This window comes from Leucoraja erinacea, chromosome 4 (assembly GCF_028641065.1).
Source record: "Leucoraja erinacea ecotype New England chromosome 4, Leri_hhj_1, whole genome shotgun sequence".
NCBI classification, from domain to species: Eukaryota; Metazoa; Chordata; class Chondrichthyes; order Rajiformes; family Rajidae; genus Leucoraja; species Leucoraja erinaceus.
In genome coordinates this window covers 16,844,451-16,866,750 of record NC_073380.1, presented here as the reverse complement: position 1 = coordinate 16,866,750, position 22,300 = coordinate 16,844,451, and the positions used below count along the sequence as shown (strand labels likewise).

General features: G+C 40.6%; 1 protein-coding gene across 4 annotated transcripts in view; it reads right to left on the bottom strand.

Moving 5' to 3' along the window:
- LOC129696187 (transcriptional activator GLI3-like) overlaps positions 1-22,300 on the bottom strand; it is a 360,260-nt gene that overhangs the window by 307,276 nt on the left and 30,684 nt on the right. For all 4 annotated transcript variants that reach the window (XM_055633815.1, XM_055633813.1, XM_055633812.1 and 1 more), the window contains one exon: positions 11,810-11,969. In XM_055633815.1, coding sequence (XP_055489790.1) covers positions 11,810-11,930 — 121 coding nt within the window. In that variant the 5' untranslated portion in view covers positions 11,931-11,969. The remainder of the gene's footprint in view (positions 1-11,809; positions 11,970-22,300) is intronic.

Genomic DNA, 22,300 nt, shown 5'->3' with positions numbered 1-22,300 from the left:
TATGTCAGATAATAATATTGAAAAGAAGCATATTGGCCAGCCTGAATAACAAAATACATATGTGTTTGCAGGACTACAATGTATTATACAATAGCAGCTCACAAAGTTTAACAACAAAAACATCCCCAAATTCTTTAGTTGAGTGCCCCATTAAGTTATGGTGTGTAGGTATTGAGAAAATTTAGAAAAAATCTGGCTAAAAAATTGCAAAGACAAAGCTAGTTGTACAAAAGATGCCATTCAAATACACCGGGTGTAATCTATAAATGCTTTAGTATCTCATTGTAATAATCTATCTGTATTTTCTGTTATCTATAGATTGTCCCTCAAGGCTATAAACACAGTTATCAATCCATTCCAGGGGCCTGTCGACAAAGTGCCGCTGAACTATAAGCTTGCAGCAACCTTCTGTAATAGCAAATGCTGAAACATAGTAAGTCAGTCTCCCGCTGAGTTACTTCAGCTTTTTGTGTTTATCTTCAGTTTAAACCAGCATCTGCAGTTCCTTCTTACACAGTACATTGTGATTGATAGCTCCTCTGCATTTTGCTTCTTTAAAGGGATTAGCAACTTGGAACTTCGGTAAACAATTCATTTCAAGTGCAATCAAACTAAAACTTTTTACGAGGTACACTTTTTATGAGGTGCATATCGAATTAAATGTGATAAAAGGAATGTATTAAGACTCATCGCTTCCTGGTGTGAAAAGTACATCAGTTGCCTCAACTTTCTTAAAAGGTTGAGGAGATTTGGTATGTCGCCGAATACTATATCGAACCTCTGCAGATGTCTGGTAGAGATTATACTGATTGGTTGCATCAGAGCCAGGTTTGGTAATTCAAACTGCCCAGGAACAAAGGAGGCTGCACAAAAAAAGGTAGCTTTTGCCGCATCCATCACGGGTAGCTACATGTGTAAGAAGGAACTGCAGATGCTGTTTAAACCGAAGATAGACACAAAAAAACTGGAGTAACTCAGCGGGACAGGCAGCATCTATGGAGAGAAGGAATGGATGACGTTTCGGGTCAAGACCTTTCTTCAGTTGCTATATCCCAAACATCAAAGGTATCTGAAGGATCTCAAAAAGGCAGGTCATGTCAAAGAACCACACCATCCTGGCCATGCTCTCTTCTTGCTGCTACCATAAGCAAGAAGTTCTGCTACCATAAGCAAGAAGTTCAAGTCCAAGAACAGCTTCTTCACGATCACTATCAGGATCTTGAACACTGCATAACACTAACCACAACGTTACATCAGCAACGATGATCTGCAATGGACTTTGCTTTGGTTGCATTGCGCACTTCGGTTCTGTACTCTCATTGTCTGGTTCCCTTGTATTACTGATTATTCCTTCACTGTATCATTGATTTTTATTTTTTTTATTTTAATTTGTGTGTTAGGGGCCATTAATGGGTCTTTAAAGCTGCAGCAAGTAAGAATTTCATTGTCGCATTGCTGGTACAGATGACAATTAAAGACTCTCGATCATACCCCCATCTTGACAACTCCACGGTTTATCCCTGACAGGGTAGTGGAGAGTGAGGATCTGTGGCCTAGTTCACAGTGTGGGAGCACAATGAAGGGTTGATGGCCTTGTGCTAAATTTGGGCATGATGAAGAAAGGGAGTGGGGGGAGGGGGGGGGGGGGGGGGGGGGGGGGGGGGGGGAGGAGGTGAGCTGTGGAAATAATCTCATCCTGGTGCAGGCGGAGTGATTTACACAATTGCACCTGAAATAATCACAGGAAAGCTCCCACAATCTTCTTGGAAAATTACCCTCCAACTTCTGAGCCAATTTGGATTTGTCAGGACAGGAAACAAAAGTAAAACTGCAATGCCTCTCGTTAGGATTTAAAAATGGCATATTTGCAATTATTTTTTAATATTACATCAATGTAAACACATCAGCTCTTAGTTGAAAGGCCTTTCAAAAGGTGCTGATATATTAAATTACTTTATCCGTTCTTTGCTTCTGGATCGGCTCCACATAATCCTAGTTCATGTCAAAAGCCTTCTTGTGTAGCAAAGGCAATATAAGTATTCTTTCTGCTTTTTAAAAAAAATCATAATTTAATGGATATAAATTGCAAAAGAAATGTAGACTTTACCAATCGCTGATGGAAATTCACACAATCTGGAAAAATGGGGGGAAAAAAGTCATGCATGCAAAATGCCTCAGAATCTTCTGTTCTCAATCAATCACCAAAGACCAATGATATCATTAAAATCTTTGATCACAGATCTTCTTTCCTGCTTACAATCACAGTTGGAGTGACCTGGGTTTATAAAAAGCATGGAGCGAATACCTCAGAGACAACACAGTAAAATAGGAGCAGTCATCAAATTGTTCTTTGGAAAGGAGGGAAAAATAAAGGAAAACAATACACACTTTGTACAGGACAGAATTTAAATTGAAATCTCCTATCAAATGAACTCTGGTGACTCTGCACAGCACTTCAAACTCACATTAAATAACCTGCAAAGGAATTACTATGAAATTACTTTCTAAAATTTGTCAGCTCAATTCTGTTTTCTAAATAATAACTTTTCATTCAATGCTGGAGTAACTCAGCCTGCCCCGCTGAGTTACTCCAGCATTTTACATCTATCTTCGGTGTAAACCAGCATCTGCAGTTCCTTCCTAAACAAAATAACTTTTCACATTTGAGCAAGTTAAAGTTTCAGATTAGAATCCATTCAGCTTCTATTAAAACATTTAAAAGACATTTGGACAAGTTCCTTAATAGGAAATGTGAAGAGGGATGCATGCCTTATTCAAGCAAATGGGAATAGCATAGATCAGTATCATGATGGTTAGGGTGAGCTTTGCTGAACGATTTTATGATTCTAGATATAATAGTCAGGAACACTGCGAGAACATAAACTGGGATCTCAGCAAGAGATATGAACAGTTAAAAATGAGTTATTCCTTCACCAACAAGTGATCACAGCAGCCTGTCATATGACCCTGAAAATAGTCAGAAGATAACAGTGGTATTATGTCAAAAACAAATGCTGACTAAAATAACAGACAAAATTATAACCACCACTTACGACATTTGCCCCTGACACTTCAAAAGATGCACGGGATATAATTTGCAGATCAACTCACTTTCATCAGCCTATTAATGGATTCACCAATAGAGATCAATGAGCATATAACCATCAGCACGAGCAGCAATTGGTTTGCGAGGGACAGCAAATTACCAAGACACTGTTATCTTCAGTGGGCCATTAGCCTGTGCATTCACAAGAAATGAAAGAACCCAATACACAATGTTCTGCAGAGTTGGCTCAAAGCAGTTTACAAGAACAGCAGTGTACTGAGTATATCAGCAAAAGAGGTGTTGGCAGATTTGAGGCATATAAAGGCGAATAAACCCACAGGGATTGACCAAGTGTATCCCAGGATATTATGGGAAGGGAAGAAAATACAAGGACCATGGTTTCGATGGGGTGGAAGATTGCAACCTTCACGTGGTCCGCCCTGTTTCGACTAATGCAATCAACTCGACGCGCACAAACGGAAGATCAAATAGAACAAGTTGTCCAACAACTTTAGGCTGTGCACACCACACGAAAGAAGAAGAAGATGGTTTCGATTTTTGTATCTTCCGAAGCCATTGGTGAAGTGCAGGAAGACTGGAGAGTGGTAATATTGCACCTTTATTTAACAAGGACTACAAGGGAACAACAACTTGTGAGCCTGACATAAGCAGTGGGAAAATTACTGATAGTGATTCTGACACAAAGGAACCATTTGCGCTTGAAATGGCAATGATAGGTTAGGTATGGTCAGCATGGCTTTGTATGTGGAAAAACGACTCATTTATTAGACTTTTTAAAGTAATAACCAAGGGGATTGACAAGGGCAGAGTGGTAGATGTTATCTAGGACCCAGGTGATAGGCTGGGCTGGAAGAATAGATCAGATGGGATCCAGGGTCAGCAAGAGAATTTGGTTTAGTTTAGTTTAGAGATACAACACGGAAACAGGCCCTTTGGCCCAACAAGTCCGCCCGACCAGCGATCCCCACACATTAACATTATCCTGCACATACTATGGACAATTAACATATACACCAAGTCAATTAACCTATGTACCTGTACATCTTTGGAGTGTGGGAGGAAACCGAAGATCTCAAGAGAAAACCCATGCAGGTCACGAGGAGAAGGTACAAACTCCGTACAGACAGCACCTATAGTCAGGATCGAACCCGGATCTACAGCGCTGCAAGCGCTGTAAGGCAGCAAAGGAGCAGGGAGGTTCTACTGCAGTTGTACAGGGTCTTGGTGAGACCACACCTGAGGTATTGAGGACAGTTTTGGTCTCCTAATCTGAGGAAATACATTATTGCCATAGAGGGAATACAGAGAAGGTTCACCAGACTGATTCCTGGGATGTGAGGACTTTCATATGAAGAAAGACTGGATAGACTCGGCTTGTACTCGCTAGAATTTACAAGATTGAGGGGGGATCTTATAGAAACGTACAAAATTCTTAAGGGGTTGGATAGGCTAGATGCAGGAAGATTGTTCCTGATGTTGGGGAAGTCCAGAACAAGGGGTCACAGTTTAAGGATAAGGGATGAGGAAAACATTTTTCACACAGAGAGTGGTGAATCTCTGGAATTCTCTGCCACAGAAGGTAGTTGAGGCCAGTTCATTGGCTATATTTAAGAGGGAGTTAGATGTGGCCCTTGTGGCTAAAGGGATCATGGGGTATGGAGAGAAGGCAGGTACAGGATACTGAGTTGGATGATCAGCCATGATCATATTGAATGGCGGTGCAGGCTCGAAGGGCCGAATGGCCTACTCCTGTGCCTATTTTCTATGTTTCTATGTTTCTAACTCTACCATTGTACCACCATTCCGCCGTAATCGGATATAAAATTGTGTAGGAGGGAACTGCCAATGCTTGTTTAAACCGAAGATAGACACAAAATGCTGGAGTAACTCGGCATTTTGGAGAGAAGGAATGGGTGACGTTTCGGGTCAAGACCCTTCCTCAGTATAAAATTGCATTGGTGGTCACAAGTTTGAGAGTACTGGGCATGATAACTGGGCCCAGTACTGGGCAGTGGGGGGTTGTTCTTCAGATTGGAGTCCTGTAACCGATGCAGTGCCATCCCTTGTTGTTTGTCATTTACATTAACCATTTGGATGAGCATAGATGGGCTCAATACTTTGACTAATAAAGGCCCATGTGTCAAAAGCCTTTTTGACCACCCCATTTACCTGTGACTCCACCTTCAAGGAACTATGTACCTGCACTCCAAGATCACAGTGCTCTACAACACTCCTCAGAGCCCTACCATTCACTGTATAGGTCCTACCCATGTTAGTCTTTCCAAATTAAAACATCACACATTTCTCGGCATTAAATTCCCTCAACCATTCTTCCGCCCACCTGCCCAGCCGAGCAAGAACCTGCTGCATTTTTTGATAACCATCTTCACAAAACCACCCACTTTTGGGTCATCTGCAAATTTGCTCATCATGCCATGTATGTTCTCACCCAAATCATTGATGTAGATGACAAACAGCAATGGACCCCACCCCCGAACGGCATTAACATACAGAGGGAACTTCAGAGTCCAAGCCCATTACTCTCTGAAAGTGGCAATTCTAGTAGATAGAATGGTAAAGAAGGCATATGATATGCTTCCTTCATAGGTCAGGACACTGAGTACAAGAGTCAGGAAGTCATGATGCAACCTTATAAGACTTTAATTAGACCACATTTGCAGTATTGTGTATAGTGCTGGTCACCCCATTACAGGAAGGATGTGGAGGCTTTGGAAAGGGTACAGAGGACGTTTACCAGAATGATGCCTGGATTAGGGGGGTATAAGATACAGGGAGAGAATGGACAGACTACAAGAAATAGACTATTGATTGACCTCTATTACACACCCACTGACTCCCACAACTGTCTCCACTACACTTATTCCCACCCTGCTTCCTGCAAAGACCCCCAACACCCAATTCCTCCATCTACGCCGCATCTGCGCTCAACTTGAGGTCTTCCAGACAGGAACATCCGAGATGTCCTCATTCTTTAGGGAACAGGGGTTACCCTCTCCCATCATAGATGAGGCCCTCACTCATGTCTCCTTGGTACCCCGCAGCTCCGCCCTTGCTCCCCCTCCCCCTAGTCACAACAGAGACCTCCTCCATTGTCAGAGGGAGGCTAAATGCAAATTTGACAGCATCTCATATTTTGCTTGGGCAGCTTACAGCCCAGTGGTATGTATATTGATTTAACTCACATCAGGTAACCCTGGCATTCCCTCTCTCTCTATCCCTCCCCCACCCGTCACACTAGCTTCTCATTTTCACCCAACAAACAGCTTCCTTTATCATTGTTATCATTGGCCAGTTTCCTTTATCATTGTTACTTTTTTGCATATCTTTCATTCTTGTTCTTTACCTCTCCACATCACAGTCTATATCTCGTTTCCCTTATCCCTAACCAGTCTGAAGAAGGATCTCGACCCGAAACGTCACCCATTCCTTCTCTCCAGAGATACTGCCTGTCCCGCTGAGTTACTCCAGCTTTTTGTGTCTATCTTCAGACTTAAAGCCCTGTCCCACGGTACGAGTTCATTCCAAGAGCTCTCCCGAGTTTTAAAAAAAAATCAAACTTGTGGTAAGCATGGAGATTGAACGCAGCGGGTACGTCGGAGCTCGGGGACGTCTTTTGGCGGCTCATAACGCTAACGGCAGGTACCCAGGAAGACTCGGTTATGGCAGGTAAACTCAGGAAGACTCGTGAAGATTTTTGAACATGTTGAAAAATGTCCACGAGAGCCCCGAGTACCGACGAGCGGCCATTACCGCAACTCTCAGAGTTCGAATCAGGGCAAACTCGGGAGAAATCTTGGAATGAACTCGTATCATGGGACAGGGCTATTATATTGTTTTCTCTGGAATGCCAGAGGTTGCGGGGAGATAATTGTATATATAAAGTATAGATACAATTATGAAAGGGTAGACATTAAAAATCTATTTCCCAATGATGAAAAAATCAAATACCAGAGGGCACAGCTTTAAGGAGAGTGGGGCAACATTTAAAGGAGATGTGTAGATCAAATTTATTATTTTACACAGTGGTTGGGAAGTGCCTGGAACGTGCTGTCAGCAGTGCTGGTTGAGGCAATGTGTTAGTCATATTTGAAAGACTTTTGGATAGGTATATGATTATGCAGGGAAATAAAGGATATGGGATGTGAGCATGTATATAAGTGATGGTCTGGACATCATGTTAAGCACAGGCATTGTGGGCTGAAGGGCCTGTTCTTGGGCTGTACTGTTCTGTGTCCTAACCAGCTTTGGTGTCACATCTCGCAAATATACACTTGCTGATCTAATACTGTAGTATCAGAGATGCCACTACCCCACCTAACTACTTACCCGATAAACACAAGCATTGGTTTTATTGGCCATTAGATTGTTCAAATGGCATCTGACAATCCAGCATTTATCTGCACCAGTACAATGTGCACACACACCGAGGTAAAGTTATCACCAGCAGAAATCCTAGCTGAAATTATTTCCCTCAAACACAGGCATTTAAGAAGCCCATCAGCTTCGGTGACCGAGATCGACCAATTCATTTACCAAATGAATAAAATGAATGATTCCAATCGGTTTCACAAGCTTACCACATAAAAATTCTCTTAGCAGAGAAAAATACAATTTAGATTAACCTCCACAAATAACACAAAGTTAAATACAGGTCTTAAAGTTAAGAGCGTTTGGTAATGAATATGATATGTAAAATTTTAAAAAGCATGTTACTCAATGATAACAGTTTCAGGAAGCTTACAGCCACAGTAACACTTCTGCACCCGGGTAAAAGTGACAGCAAACGATCTCGAAAATGAGAAGGTACCAGAATCAGCAAGTGAGGACAGGGCTATAGAAAAAATAAATGAGAGGAAAAAAACTAGGAATTTGTTATGCCGTCTTACATTGAAGAAAGATGACACAGAAACAGAAAGTAATATGAACGGGCACTCCTTCAAATGCTCAGAAGTAAAACTGCCCACGTAACATCCATGATTTGATTAATGTGCCTTCAGCGATATATTTGAAGCCAAATTCAAAAATCAATAGATATATGTTGTTCGAAAAGACATACAACAAAAGCTTCTTTCCATCTATTAATGTAGGTGGCTCAACAATTTTGAGCTTTATAGTTTTTCATCTCCACAGACTTTGATCAACCCCTCTGAACAATTTTCTCAGAAAGCAGTTTATTACCCACTCCATCAAGTGATCAATGATTTCATTAATATGACAGATCACAAAACTGTCATACCATTGATACAAGCTTGAAAGATGATTCCAGTTTCCTGCCACATTTCCACTGTCTGGGATTCTTACTGGCAGCTCGACTCCATTCAATATTTTCACAGACACAGAAAACTAAAAATCCATTTTCAAACCAATTTCAATTAGAATCCGGAGTTGTTATCACAGGTGCAGCAGAATGGGGCTGGAAGTGAAAAAGTCGCCTGTCCATTCTGAAATGAAACCTTATCTACAGTCACAAAGATGGCTGAGGACATCCTATCTGTAATTTACTTTTTATCCTGTGTTAACTTAAGCTTACTTCTGTCATGGAATTCCGACTATTTTCTGTTAGTGGGTAATCTAAAGGCTTAAGGAGTATTTGCGAGACTTGATCTTTTCTGCACGAATTTTGATCACTTCTCCCAACAAAATACATTTAAAATAATTGAAAATTATGCATGGGGGAGAAAGGCCAGTGCTACTTTCTACTTTACATAATTTGGCAAATTTCACTTTTATTTAAATTTCACGGAATGAAATAAACGTCTTTTTCTTTAAATGTGAAGCATAATGTGCTATCTCTCCACCCACTGCATTCCTGGAGATTTTCAATAGCAAGGATTGGAACATCAGTGTTTCATTAATTCCGCGCCCAAGTGGTGAGGCTTTTCTCTCATCTCCTCCAGTCTCCTTTAGCAAATTATCCCATGACGGTGGATTTATTCTCTCAAAGAGCCCAGACTTTGCAAAGCAACAAAAGAATCAGAAGACTTTCTGGTCCACCTGCCTGGCGGATGATGAGGCAGAGAACAGCATCCCCAGAGAAACCAATCAGACCATTGTGTTGCACAGTCAGACCTTTTCAACTGTCAAACTAGGAGAGGTGGAAAAGAGATGAAAGGACCCGAGATGAAGCTACCATTTATAGAAAGATACAGGATTGGTCTCCTAAGATTTAATAATTGGGATAGTACTCAACTTTAACTAACAAAAACAGCATGCATTAGCCCAGTCAAATGAAAGGAAAGTTAATAGAAAATCCCTAGCCTTTACCACTTTCCAACTTAACTCTCCAAATCAGGTATGTTCAATGAGTTTGAATAATAAATACTTAAAGATTCTGAGGTCCACTTAGCAATCCAAAACCTTTAAATACAAAAAATGCACTGACTTGCCAGAAAGAAAATTACATCGAACTTTGTTAAAACAATGCAAAATGCATGAACTTTTTTGGGGACATAAAAAAAAAAATCCAGCAGTTTTGTGAAACTGAACTGTTATTAAGCAAAAATAAAAACTCCAGTGGAACATGTTTCCATCTCAAAACGTTTTGTGTTCCAAACAGATAAAAGCATTTTTTTTTTTAAATAGCAGATTCTGGAATGTTTCCTTTTCACTTTGTTAGGTGGGTAGATTGGGGGAGGGGGAAGAACAAGGTTGGAGAGTGCAGAATGGTTGCAAGAAAGGTTTCCTTAATAGGGCTAAAATCTAGTCTGTCCCAGAGGAATCAGAGATCCTTATCAGACACTGTAGATTGGGTTTCATGGCATTCCTGACCGCCTTGTATCATAATATAAGCACCCCCCCCCCCCCCCCCTCCCCTGCCCTTCAGAATATTAAATGCAAAGCTCTCCATGTTGCTCACTGCCTTTCTTCAACTCTGACCCACACGATGTGACTCATATATTACTTCATTCTGACCATGAGGCCCATAAATGGGTAAAAGGTTTCACAGCAGCACTGGCTGGAAAATACAAGCGATCACTACAACAGGAAGTGTCTCTAGCAAGAGCCCCACTGCTTTTTTTTATTGCCACCCCACAATGATTATGTTTTGTTCCCTCTGTTCTGGCTCCACAGAATAAACAATGCTAAATAAAGAAGGAAGGGGATAGGTGGAATTAGGATCCAGCACAACGTTGGGGGACAATGGGTGGCTGTGGAGAGCGATACTGGGGTGAAAATGTTAACAACTTCATTTCCTTTTGGCATGCTTCAAACTCTGCAGCATCAGCTTTTGCAGAATTGAAATAAAAACTGAAATGTCCACATGCCTTTGGAACACAAGATGATTCCATGTAATCCTTGGCAATGACGTAGATTTCATTACGTCATTGCATTCATTAATTTTCGCATTGCAATATCTTACACATTTCCAAGCCATCGCTCAGATTCACTGATTCTGAAGAAATCCTTGCGGTTCCAAAGTTCTGCTTATTAATCAAATAACAACACTTAAAAAATATCAGAAACGCCAAGGAGTCAGCTGCAAAACAAAAAGTTCTGGAGGAACACAGCGGGTCAGGCAGCCTCTGTGGAGGGGAATGGACAGACAAGGTTTTGTGTTGGGACCCTTCTTAGGGGCTCAGCTGTCCTGTTAAGCAGGAAAATAAAATCATTGCAGCAAACACACAAACATGTTTGGACTGATTGTGACATCCCATCTCGTCTCAAGTACAAGCTGAATGCTGAAGAAACAGTCAGAAGATTGCAGCACATTGAACAAATGAAGGATATTTACACAGAATCTTTCATCACAGGCCACTCAGCCAATCATGTCCATTCATTACGCCCATTTCTCCATTTCTTTCCCCTATGATCGAGTATTTATCCAATTTCCTTTCAAAAGTCGTTACTGCAACTATGTCTCCTATTCGCACAGGCTTTGCACAACTCTCAGAGCAGTTTCTGACCTGTTGTGCAGCCTTTGGATCTTTTGTCGATCATTTTAAATCTGTGACTTCTGATTCTACTCTACTATTAATGGAAACAATTTATTTTTATTACTGCACAAAATCTCCAGAAAATATTAAATAGTGATCAAATTTTCTCATACTTCCTGCCAAAAAGAAAAGGATCACAGCTTTTTACATCTCTCCACATCGTCCCTCCTCTCTGAACCTCTCAATTCATGTAAGGCAGTCTCCAGCTGTGCACACAGAATGCTTGTTAATTTTGTAGTTTCGTCTGAATCTAACATTTCATTTCGTGACTCCAGGACTGCAAAACATAGGGCTAATCAATAAGCTCTAATTTGGGCCATCACCTGTACAATCTGTGCTATTTCCATCCACGCATTAATAACACTTAGCCAGAGCATGCCCTGCACACTCAATAATGACACTGAATACAAGCATCACATGCCAATATACTTTTTAAAAGGAGGAAGGAAAATCACTTTGCACAACCATGCAAGTGACTACAACTCCTCACAAACAATTACCCCGCTAGCAAAAAGGGAGAGGGAAAAACAAATCACATTAAATCTCGCCAATTACAGAGGTTTCGACGACTGCAAAACCCAGCAGTGCGAAAGAAAAGTTGCTCAATGGTAGGCTTATAAAAGAGCTTAATATAATTCCAAATTCTTCTTCCTCCACCCACTACCACTTTCCCAAAACAAACAGAAATCCAGGTGCAGATGATCCATTCACAAAGAATGCAGTGAACAAAAAAAAAACTGCTGCTCTCACTGTTGGCAAATCCCTGTACACGACATCACTTACTTACCATTGGACGTAGTACTGGAGGCTATGGCTTTTTCACTGACATCTGTGCACGATCCCTTTACAATGGAATTTTCGACTTTTTTCTTTTCAGCTGCAGTAGTTCTGCGTGACTGGGCATCCATGCTGACTTCTCATTCCGTCAGTTCTTAACACCAGCACAACTATAAGGAAAAGAAAAAAAATAATCAGTGTTCATGAAGTGGGATTACTTGAGGAACATTACTTTAATTTAAAATCTTTCTCCTTATAAGATGCGCAGCTTCACAAATATGCAGGTGAAATGTCAAAATGCCAGCAAACTGTAAGCATATTAGTCTGACAGAGTTTTCTATTCCCCCAGCAACTCAAGGAAGATTTTTTTCAAATATCATTCATCACGGAAGCAAGAATAAGTTTCAGGAAAGTTATAAGTCACACCTTTCCTGAAATTCTGCCCCATGAGCTTAATTTTTTTTTAAATCGCATCCCATCTCACCAGACTACTAAGGGCCTGTTTTGATTATTTCTCAGATAAATTCCAATTTAAACTTTTCATGATGCATCAACTTTCACAAGCAAACAGAAAAAAGGGTTCTCTAAGTTTTGAGTCAATAAGTCTATGTTATTGTGTGGGAAGGAACTGCAGATGTTGGTTTAATCCGAAGATAGACACAAAATGCTGGAGTAACTCAGCGGGACAGACAGCATCTCTGGAGAGAAGGAATGGGTGACGTTTCGGGTCGAGACCCTTCTTCAGACTCAGAAGAAGGGTCTCAACCTGAAACGTCACCCATTCCTTCTCTCCAGAGATGCTGCCTGTCCCGTTGTGTTACTCCAGTATTTTGTGTCTATCTGAAGTCCATGACATTTGTATTTTTGATCAAATCACTGAACGTAATTTATGGAGTGATATATGTAATCACAAAGAACAACCCAGTCAATGCACAGGTTTTGAGAACACGGAGTGGACAGATTGAAAGAATACACCAGCTGTGCACAATATTCCAAAAATGTGCTTACTGCTTGGGGAAGTGCCTATTGTACATTTCCCCAAGTGGAGCTTGGTGGTAGCAAAATATGGAGTGTTAATAAATTGTAGTCAAATCCATTCCATCAAAGTATGCATGAAGCAAATTTCTGAAAAGCTGCCATAGACTTTATGGAGTGATATACACATCAATAAAAGAACAATATATCAGAATCAATGCACAGGTTTCTTGAGAAAAGATTAGGTGGACAGATTCTTTAATACACCAGCTGGGCACAATATTCCAAAAATTGAGCTGACTTAAATTGTGGAGAAGTGAACTATTGTACGATTTCCCCAAGTGGAGCTTTTTAAGTGGTAGGAAAATATGGAGTTGTTAATGGATTGTAGTGAAATAAGTGAAGACATAGAATTGATGGGACTGTTTCAAAAGCTGCCATAGACTTGATGGGCCACACATAAATAACCCTTGATTTTATATATCAGAATAGGAACATTTTATCTTGGAGGAAAGATTAGATAAACAATTCTTGTTTCTTTAAACACCTGGGATTCAGTGCAAACTTTATTGAGCTGAATTAAATTATGAGAATCCTGAACAAATAGGAATCGATTTGTCTGTTAAAGGAGCATACATTTTAAGTAATCTCTAGATCAAAGGATGAGGAAAATAGTTTCACCCTACTCTCTACCATCTGATAGGGAGTCCACTTTTTCCCATTTCTTGGAAGTTTTCTTTTTCTTGCCTGCATACTTAAATGTCATAAAACTGCACTGGCAATAGAAACAATGAAATTCGGTATTACTTTGCCGTGGATTTGTGCCACTGTACTGTTTTGTGCTGTATAACAAATAATCAATACAATATTAGTAAAAAAAATTAGCAAAATTAGAATAACCAGACCATAATAGTGTAATACCAAAATAAGTAGAGCAATCAAATTTAAATTCATAGCAGGTCATAGTTGCTTAGGTATTGGTTGATGTTGTACAGCTTTCAAGAGTTTGATGGTTGCAGGAGAGAAGCTGTTCTTATACCTGCTGAACTCAAACTCCTGTACCTTCTTCCCCATAGTAGAAACAAGATAAGAACATGGCCAGGGTGGTTAAATTCTTTAACAATATCAGCTGCATGTTGAGCCTGCGCCTCCTACAGATCCCTTCAATGGTCACTACGCACAATAGACAATAGGTGCAGGAGTAGGCCATTCGGCCCTTCGAGCCAGCACCGCCATACGTTGTGATCATGGCTGATCATCCACAATCAGTACCCCGTTCCTGCCTTCTCACCATATCTCCTGACTCCGCTACCTTTAAGAGCTCTATCCAACTCTCTCTTGAAAGCATAGTGATAATTGACCTCCACTGCCTTCAAGGCAGAGAATTCCACAGATTCACAACCCTCTGTGAAAAAGTGTTTCCTCATCTCCGTTCTAAATGGCTTAACCCTTATTCGTAAACTGTGGCCCCTGGTTCTGGACCCCCCCAACATAACGCAGCAGGAAATGTCTACCACTTTCTGGGAGATCAAGTTACTGAACCAAGTCTTGTTGCAACCAGTCAGTACGTTCTCTACAATGCTGCTGTAGAAATTTGAAGTAGAAGTTACAATGCAGCGACAGACCAAATCTTCCCAAACTTCTGAGGAAGTAGTAGGTATTGATGAGCTTGCTTTGTTCTTGTATCATTGTGCTGGGTCCCGCACCGATCTTCAGAGATGTACACTTGAAGCTGTTGTCTCTGTCCACTGCCATCCCGTTGATGAAGCCAGGTTCATGGATTCCCTCCTGAAGTCAACAATCAGCTTCTTGGTCTTGCTGACATTAGAGTAAGATCATTAATCTGGGACCATCCAATCAAATCATCCATCTCCTTCCTGTACTCATCATTACCCAATGATTTTTTTAGCCGAGCTAATTTTTTTGAAGAGCCATGACCTAAAAGACGCTAGAAGCTGACATTTGGCTGATAGATCTTTTTAATGGCATACATACAATGGCCTGAAATGCCCTTCTGTATCACAAACATTCTGGGATCCTACAATTCCATGAATATTCCTTAATGAAGATCTGAAGACAACTACTTATACCGCCTGTAATGTGAACTAAGCTCCATTCCTTTCTTTGTCCAATGCTTTCAGTTTTTTACTTCCACTTTCCAGATCTAAATTGGTAAACGTTCTTTGTCTATTCTTTCCTTAAGTCTGCCGTGAAGTTATTTCTTCTTGGATCTCTTTAGATCTCATTTTCGTATTTTGCTTTAACTGATTTTTTTTTGTTTGTTCTCTCCTCTGACTTCATCCCTACTTTATTTCTCTTTCAGTATGCCCAATTTTCCTCACGCAGTCTTACTTTTATTCATTTCATTAGCAATTGCTTTTCCTCCTCTGGGAAGAGCTGTCCAAAATAGCAGTGTCACAGCATTTATCATCATTACATCAGCAGCAAGAAAGTTCATACTGATTGTTATCAGTGTAAAGAGCACTCTGATCACCATGCAAAATAACATAAGGTTTAATTTTTTTTTTAATATTCCTGAGTATTTGAATCTGCACCTGCACAGCTCGGATTGCTCTATTTGAAGCGGTCTTCGGGGATACAATAAAACTCAAATGGTATAAACTACAAGCAAAAGAAGCAGAAAAGGAGAGAGAAGTAAGCAGTAAATTAAACTCAAGCAGAAAGGGCTGTTTATCAGTCTTATTGAACTCTGAGAAAATATCAGGGGAATTTAAGAATTCAACAATACTGTGCAGTAAATAAATTCAAATTTAGAAAGAACTAGATCTCCAATTTGCCAATTAATATTTTCTCCAAAGTCAAGCCTGTTACCTATAGTTCCATTGCAGCTTACCTCAGCTAATGCTGTCAACCCAAATAGTGACTCTGAGCACACCATGTGCATATTAATTTCACACTGAAGAACACCGATAGTAGCTGCAAAAAGTCACCTGTGTAACTGCAAAGGGGAAATAAATATACATTTACATTTTCAGAAGCTGGCATGGTGGTGAATGTAAACGAGGTGGCACATGAAGGTATGCAGATGTCACAGAAATTGGCTGGGTTTGTGGGGAGTAAGGAAGGCTACCAAAGTACATGGTGTCTTTTGTATACTTTGATAATCACAGATTTCAGGAAATAAATCCATAGTTCTCTTAAAGTGGCACACAAGTAGATAGGGTGGAAAAGAGGCATACGGCATGACTGCCTTTAATGGAGCGGAGTATGGACTACAGGATTTAGGAAGTCATGTCAGCTGCATTAAGCAACATTTGCAGTATTGTGCACAGTTCTGGTCATCGCATTACTTGAAGGATGTGGAGGTTTTGGAGAAGGTACATAAGAGGTTCACCAGGATGTTGCCTGGAATGGAGATTATTAGGAGAGGTTGAACAAACTTGGATCATTTATCCTGGAGGCTGAGAAGTTACTGGATAGAAGTATATAAAATCTGGGTGGGCTAGTAAAGATAGATAGGCAAGACTCTTTTCCCATGGTGGAAATGTCAAATGCTTGACGGCATAACTTAAAAGGTGAAAGTGGAAAGCTTAAAGACAATTTACTTAGTCTTTCTATTACAGTTAGTGGTAGATGCCTAGAATGCATTGCCAAGGAAAGTGGTAGATCCAGATATGGAAGTAACGTTTAAGAGGAATTTAGATAAACACATGAACAGGCAGGAAATTGATGCATGTAGACAATGAAGATGTGCAGATTAATTTGGTATCAAAGTCCGCACGGACATCATGGGGCGAAGGGTTTGTTCCTATGCTGTAAACTTTTTTGTTCTACAAGTCCATTATTGCAGTGAATACCCCAAAAGGCTCTTTGAATGAGCTGTATGGGTAGACCTTAGAGATAAAAGGGGGATAGGCTGGAGGTATGCTAACGGCCTTCTAACAGTCATGAGGAAGTAGAAGAGGGAATATGCATACAAAACATAGAAAATTGCTAACTCAGATCACCTTGATGTGAAAAAGCTGAGATGGAGTGACTTTTTTAATGTGTACACCAGCGAAACAGTAGGGTCCATCACTAACCAAATTTACAAACGCTGGGTTTGTGAGGACATGGGTGAGCTGAGAAATTAATGCTCCTCGTTTGTATTCATTAAGAAGGATATCATAGATGGAGAATTCAGGGAGGAGAGGAGCAATGACATTTTGAGATACTTTCATTAAAATGGAGAATTAGCAGACTTAAAATGGGTTGAATACCAAGCCCTAATATGATGTGTCTCAGGCTGCTGTGGAAGGCAAGAGAGCCTTGACTGATATTTGAACATCTTTGCCAGCCATGGAAGAGGTGCCACATAATAAGGATAGTAAATGTGATGCCTTTACTCAAAAAGAGCAGCAGTGATAAGCTTTTTAATTAAAGAGCCATGAGTCTAATGTCAGGGAGGCTATTGCAAATACAATTCTGAGACTCAAGATTAACCACACTTGGAAAGGCAGGGATTAATCAAAGAGAACGAGCATCATTTTATTAGGGTGTGATCCTTTCTGACAAATTGGATTACATTTTGCAGTGGTAACCCAATCTATTGATGATGGCAGAATAACTGATGTAGTCTGCATGGACTTTAGTAAGGCCTTAAACAAGGTCCAATAAAGACTGGTCCAAAAGGTTGGAGCCCATAGGATCATTGGTCATTTGGATCCAATACTGGTTTGATAATTAGAGCGGAGGATGATTCTGAATGGCTATTTTTATGATTGAACCCTGTGATCAGTGGCGTACCTTAGAGGTTGGTGCTTAACAATTTAGATGTGAATGCAACTTCTATGATGAAATGATAATTTGTGTTGTAGGTGACAGCAGAGATGATAGTCTTCGGCAACAGGACAGAATTGATTAGTTAGCATGGTGAGCAAAGTACTGGCGACTGGCATTTGGCTGATAAGTGTGAGATGATGCACTTCAAGAGAATACAAGTATGGTACGGCTCTAGGAAGAACGCAAAGACAGAAGGACCTCTGTGCACAAATCCAAGGATTCCTGAAGATGGCAACATTGGTAGATTCAGTATACATGAAGACATATAAAGTATTTATCTTCATCAGCTGGGGCTAGAATATATGGGTAAAATGTTTATATAATATTGATGTGTCATGCCTGAAGTGTTCTATATAATTGTGGTCTGGAATGGATCATTTCAGTTGTGATGAGAGACTGTATAGGCTGGGTTATTTTCCCTGCAGCAGAGATGGCCGAGGAAAACCGGATTTTACGCATATACAATTATGCTGTACATTGATGTTTTAGAGCTGGGGTCGGCAACCTACGGCCCATGGGACGGATCCGGCCCGTAAAACGAAATCATCCGGCCCACAGGCGTATTTATTTTCAATTACTTTTCGCGACCTGGGAACTGCAGCCAGTCCCGGGGCACGTAGGCAACCTGAACACTACAGGCGAGCTGACCTGGGCGTTACAGCAAGTCCCGGGGCAGGCGAGCTGACCTGGGCGCTACAGCCAGTCGCGGGGACGTGAGCTGATCTGGGAACCACAGCCAGTTCCGGGGCACGCAGGGGATCTCGGAACTGCAGAAAACAAATTGAAAAACACGTGAAAACTAATGCGAAAAACAACACCAAGTGTCACACAATGGCGATAGATGTGGCCCGCCATCCTTTCACAGACATGGGGCCTGGCCCCTATGCAGAACAAGGTTGCCAACCCCCGTTTGAGAGATACAGTACGGAAACAGCCCCTTTGGCTCACCAGATCATGCTGACCATCGATCACCCGTTCACACTAATTTTATGTTAACTCACTTTTGCATCTACTCCCTACACACTAGGGTTAATTTACAGAGGCCAATTAACCTACAAACCCACATGTCTTTGGGACGTGGGATAAAACCAGAACACCCGGAGGAAACCCACAGCGATAATGCACAAACTCCACACTGACGGTACCAGAGGTCAGGATCAAACCCGGGTCTCTGACAATGTGAGACAGTGGCTCTACCAGCTGCAACACTGTGCCGCCCCAATGTGTGTGATAGAAAGAACCTTCCCCCCCACAGCAAAGTTATCCAGAACCAGAGGTTGGAAATTCAGAAGAGATTGGAGGAAGACTTTGTTTTTCACCCAGAGGGTGGTTGGAATCTGAAACGCACTGAGGGAGTGATGGAAGCAGTGTCTCATTTGAGAAGTATTCAGTCAAGCCCAGGCATAGAAGGATACAGGCCAAGTGTAGGGAAATCTCAGTAGTGTCGGGGGATACTTAACAGGTTAGCCTGGACCCAGTGAGCCAAAAACCCTGTGTTGTGTGACTATGACCCCGTGATAAGCTCTTTAATTAAGAAGTGATCATTCAGGACTGAACTTTAAGCAATTAGACAGAGAGAGAGAGAGAGCGAGAGAGCGAGAGAGCGAGATTATAAAAAACAGCAAATATCCTAATCTTATTTAAAAGAATATTCTGCTTTATAATATTATTTTGCAAATTTTTATTTAACCTAGTAAAATTTAACATGAACACCATTTATGTTAAAACCTGTTAAAATGAATTCCCCCTATCTTTTAAATACCAGATTAGCTAGATGAGTTCCTTAAAGTCACATAGCAGCAGCAATCTTATGGTATCAGGGAGCACTTTCAACTGAAGTCCCAGATTAGAGGATTTCAATTAGCTTCTTGCATTTTGCCATTTACCTAATCTCTATATTAAGGATTCCTTTGTGATTTCAGCATTGCCTTAACTAACTTTTTTTCTCCATGCTCTGGGAACCTCGCTATAATCTTCACAAATGTGATCATTAAGAACGGCAAAGCTTTAAAACATTCATAGAACAGCTTCATTCAAACAAAAATTAAATTGAAGCAACCATCAGCTAATTGAAATAAAGGAAAGGGGGCATCCATTGCATAACACCTTGCAATTTCTCATCACGAGGCCTTTAAACCTTTTACAGTTAATGAAGCACTCTTGAAGTGTAACGTTTACAATGTAGCAGGCAGTTTCCCCACAGCATCTCTCATAGTCTAATAACTTTTTTTTAATGTTGGTGATTGAAAGATTAATACTGAACCACCCCCCCCCCCCCCCCCCCCCTCCCCCACCCCCCCCTCCCCCCCCCACACACACACCCTCAGTGCAGGTAAGTGGGAAAATGATCAAGAGGTGTTGATGAGCATGCATCAGATTAAGTTGCAGAACTAAAGGAAAATAAGGAGAATCGGACAGGATCATTATGCTGGGAGTTGGCATGGAACACATAGTCCCTCATGTTGTAATGAGCAAGTTATGGCAACAACAGGACAGATATCATTTAAAATTAAAATCCATGTTCGAATAGAGAAAAATTAAAAAGTTTAAGGGAGGAATTCCAGAACATTTATTCTAATGTTTTTGAAATTATCCAAAGATAAATCATGATGGGCAACTTTTGTAAGATGGAATACAAAGAGTGGTAAAGGTGGGGGTTTAGCAAAATGATGTGGATGTGGTTTTCATTCCAAATACCTCTTAACCCTTTCTTCACTTCTTTAAAAGGATCAGATGTTTAAGAATCCCTGAGGTGCCACCGGGCCACATGACCAGTTCCTGTTGTCCAAAGACTTTGTGATGATGGCACGCATCACAGCTAAGTTTACATCAATGTCAGTGGTGGAGAGAATGTTTGTTTTCTTGTTTAATTTGACACACGTCAGGCACTTTAAATATGAGCTGAAGAACAAGAAGTTAAAGAACAATTTCCTCTTCCTTAACCCAGAAGAACGGAGTCTAACTACCATGTTGAATTCCAACTCATAGTTTTAACTGGTACTGATCTAAAATACACTTGGGCATCAATTACAGTATGCCTAAACACCTAAAATGAAAAGACAAAATGTTGAAGGTATATCAGGTTGCAAAATCATGAAAGATCATTAACCTGTTCAGTGCCACCCCCGAGTATACTCATGTCATGGCTAATAGTGAAAGAAATCTTGGCAGTGAACAGGTTAATTTTGATTGTTAAACATTCCTCTCTAAGATGCTGCCTGACTTGCTGAGTGTTTCTGATTTTTTCTGCTTTCATTTCAGATTCCAGGGTTTACAATATTTTACTTTTATAAAATGTATGGTAGGTTTGCTTTGTGGTATTACCATGGCATGTTTGAAGTAAAGGCCATTATTACTTTAAAACATTTCAAATTGGAATTTCATTCCTTTTGCTCTGATGTGTTGATAATGACTATTTGCGGCTCTTTATAAATCTGATGAAAGTTCTGTTCAACATCTGTAGAAATCTTCAGTAGTTTTAAAGACTTGGTCTTGCCATCCTATTAATAAAAAGATACCACTTGTGACAGTATCACCACCAAACTGACTGCCAAGCCTTTTGGTTAAGGGCATTAAGACATAAAGATAACCAAAGAAATCACATTTCTCTAGCTATTACCAGAGAGTGAAGTACGGAAGATTTCATTAGAGATTAGTTGCTCGAGGTCAATCTGGCCGCAATATGGTTTAGTGACTTATATTGATATCTACAATTCCTTTCTGGGCCTTCAAGTGATTCAGGACATGGGAAGTCTAGAGCATGAGCAGGGATACATTTTACATTTAGAAACGATGGGAACTTATTTCCTGAATAAATCTGAAGTCATAATTATTGCAGATATCTATTTAAAACATATATTACTATGGAAACTAAGTTTTTTTAATTAAAAAATGACCAGCAATTCAGTGACTATGTACATGATCAAGCCACATAGCAATCAGGAATGCCGAATGAAAGCTGGGCAGAAATCGTAACAACACTTGATAAATATCCAGTGATAATTTTAATCTTCAAAGATAATTAAATTTTGGCCAGTCAGCTCATAGTTTATTTGGAGTTCGTAGTGTTCAATGGTTGTTGAGAAGAGGCTGTCCCTGTACCTGGACATTATAGTTTTCAGACATAAACCTTCCTCATGATGGCAGGAGTGAATGAGAACGTTGCCAGAGTGAGCTGGGTCCTTGATAATAGCGGCTGCCTTTTTGAGACAGTGCCTTCAATGGTGGGGAGATCAGTGTATGGATGGACTGGGTGATGGCAGTGTTCGCCACTTTTTTGTAATCTTCATTCCTAGACCTTCGACTTACCGAACCAGACTGTGATGCAACCAGTCAATATGCATCCTACCGTACACCTGCAGAAGTTGAAAAGAATATTCATCAATGTACCGAATCCCCTCAATCTTCTACAGTAAATAGAGGCGTTGATGGGTTTTCTTTACGATTGCAACAACATGCTGGATTCTGGACAGATCTTCAAAGAAATGCATGCCCAGGAACTTGAAATTGTTGATTCTCTCCACCACTGGCCATTGATAAAGATAAGTTTTGGATCCTCCGCCTTCTTCGTCTAAAGTGAACAATCAGTTCCTCGGTGTTACTGACATTGGGAGCAAGGTTGGTGTTCTGGCACCAATCAGCCGATCGATCTCCCTCCAATACTTTGATTGGTCGTTATCTGTAATTCGTCCAACAATGGCAGCGACTTCAGCGAATTTGACGATGGATTTGGCACTGTGTCTGG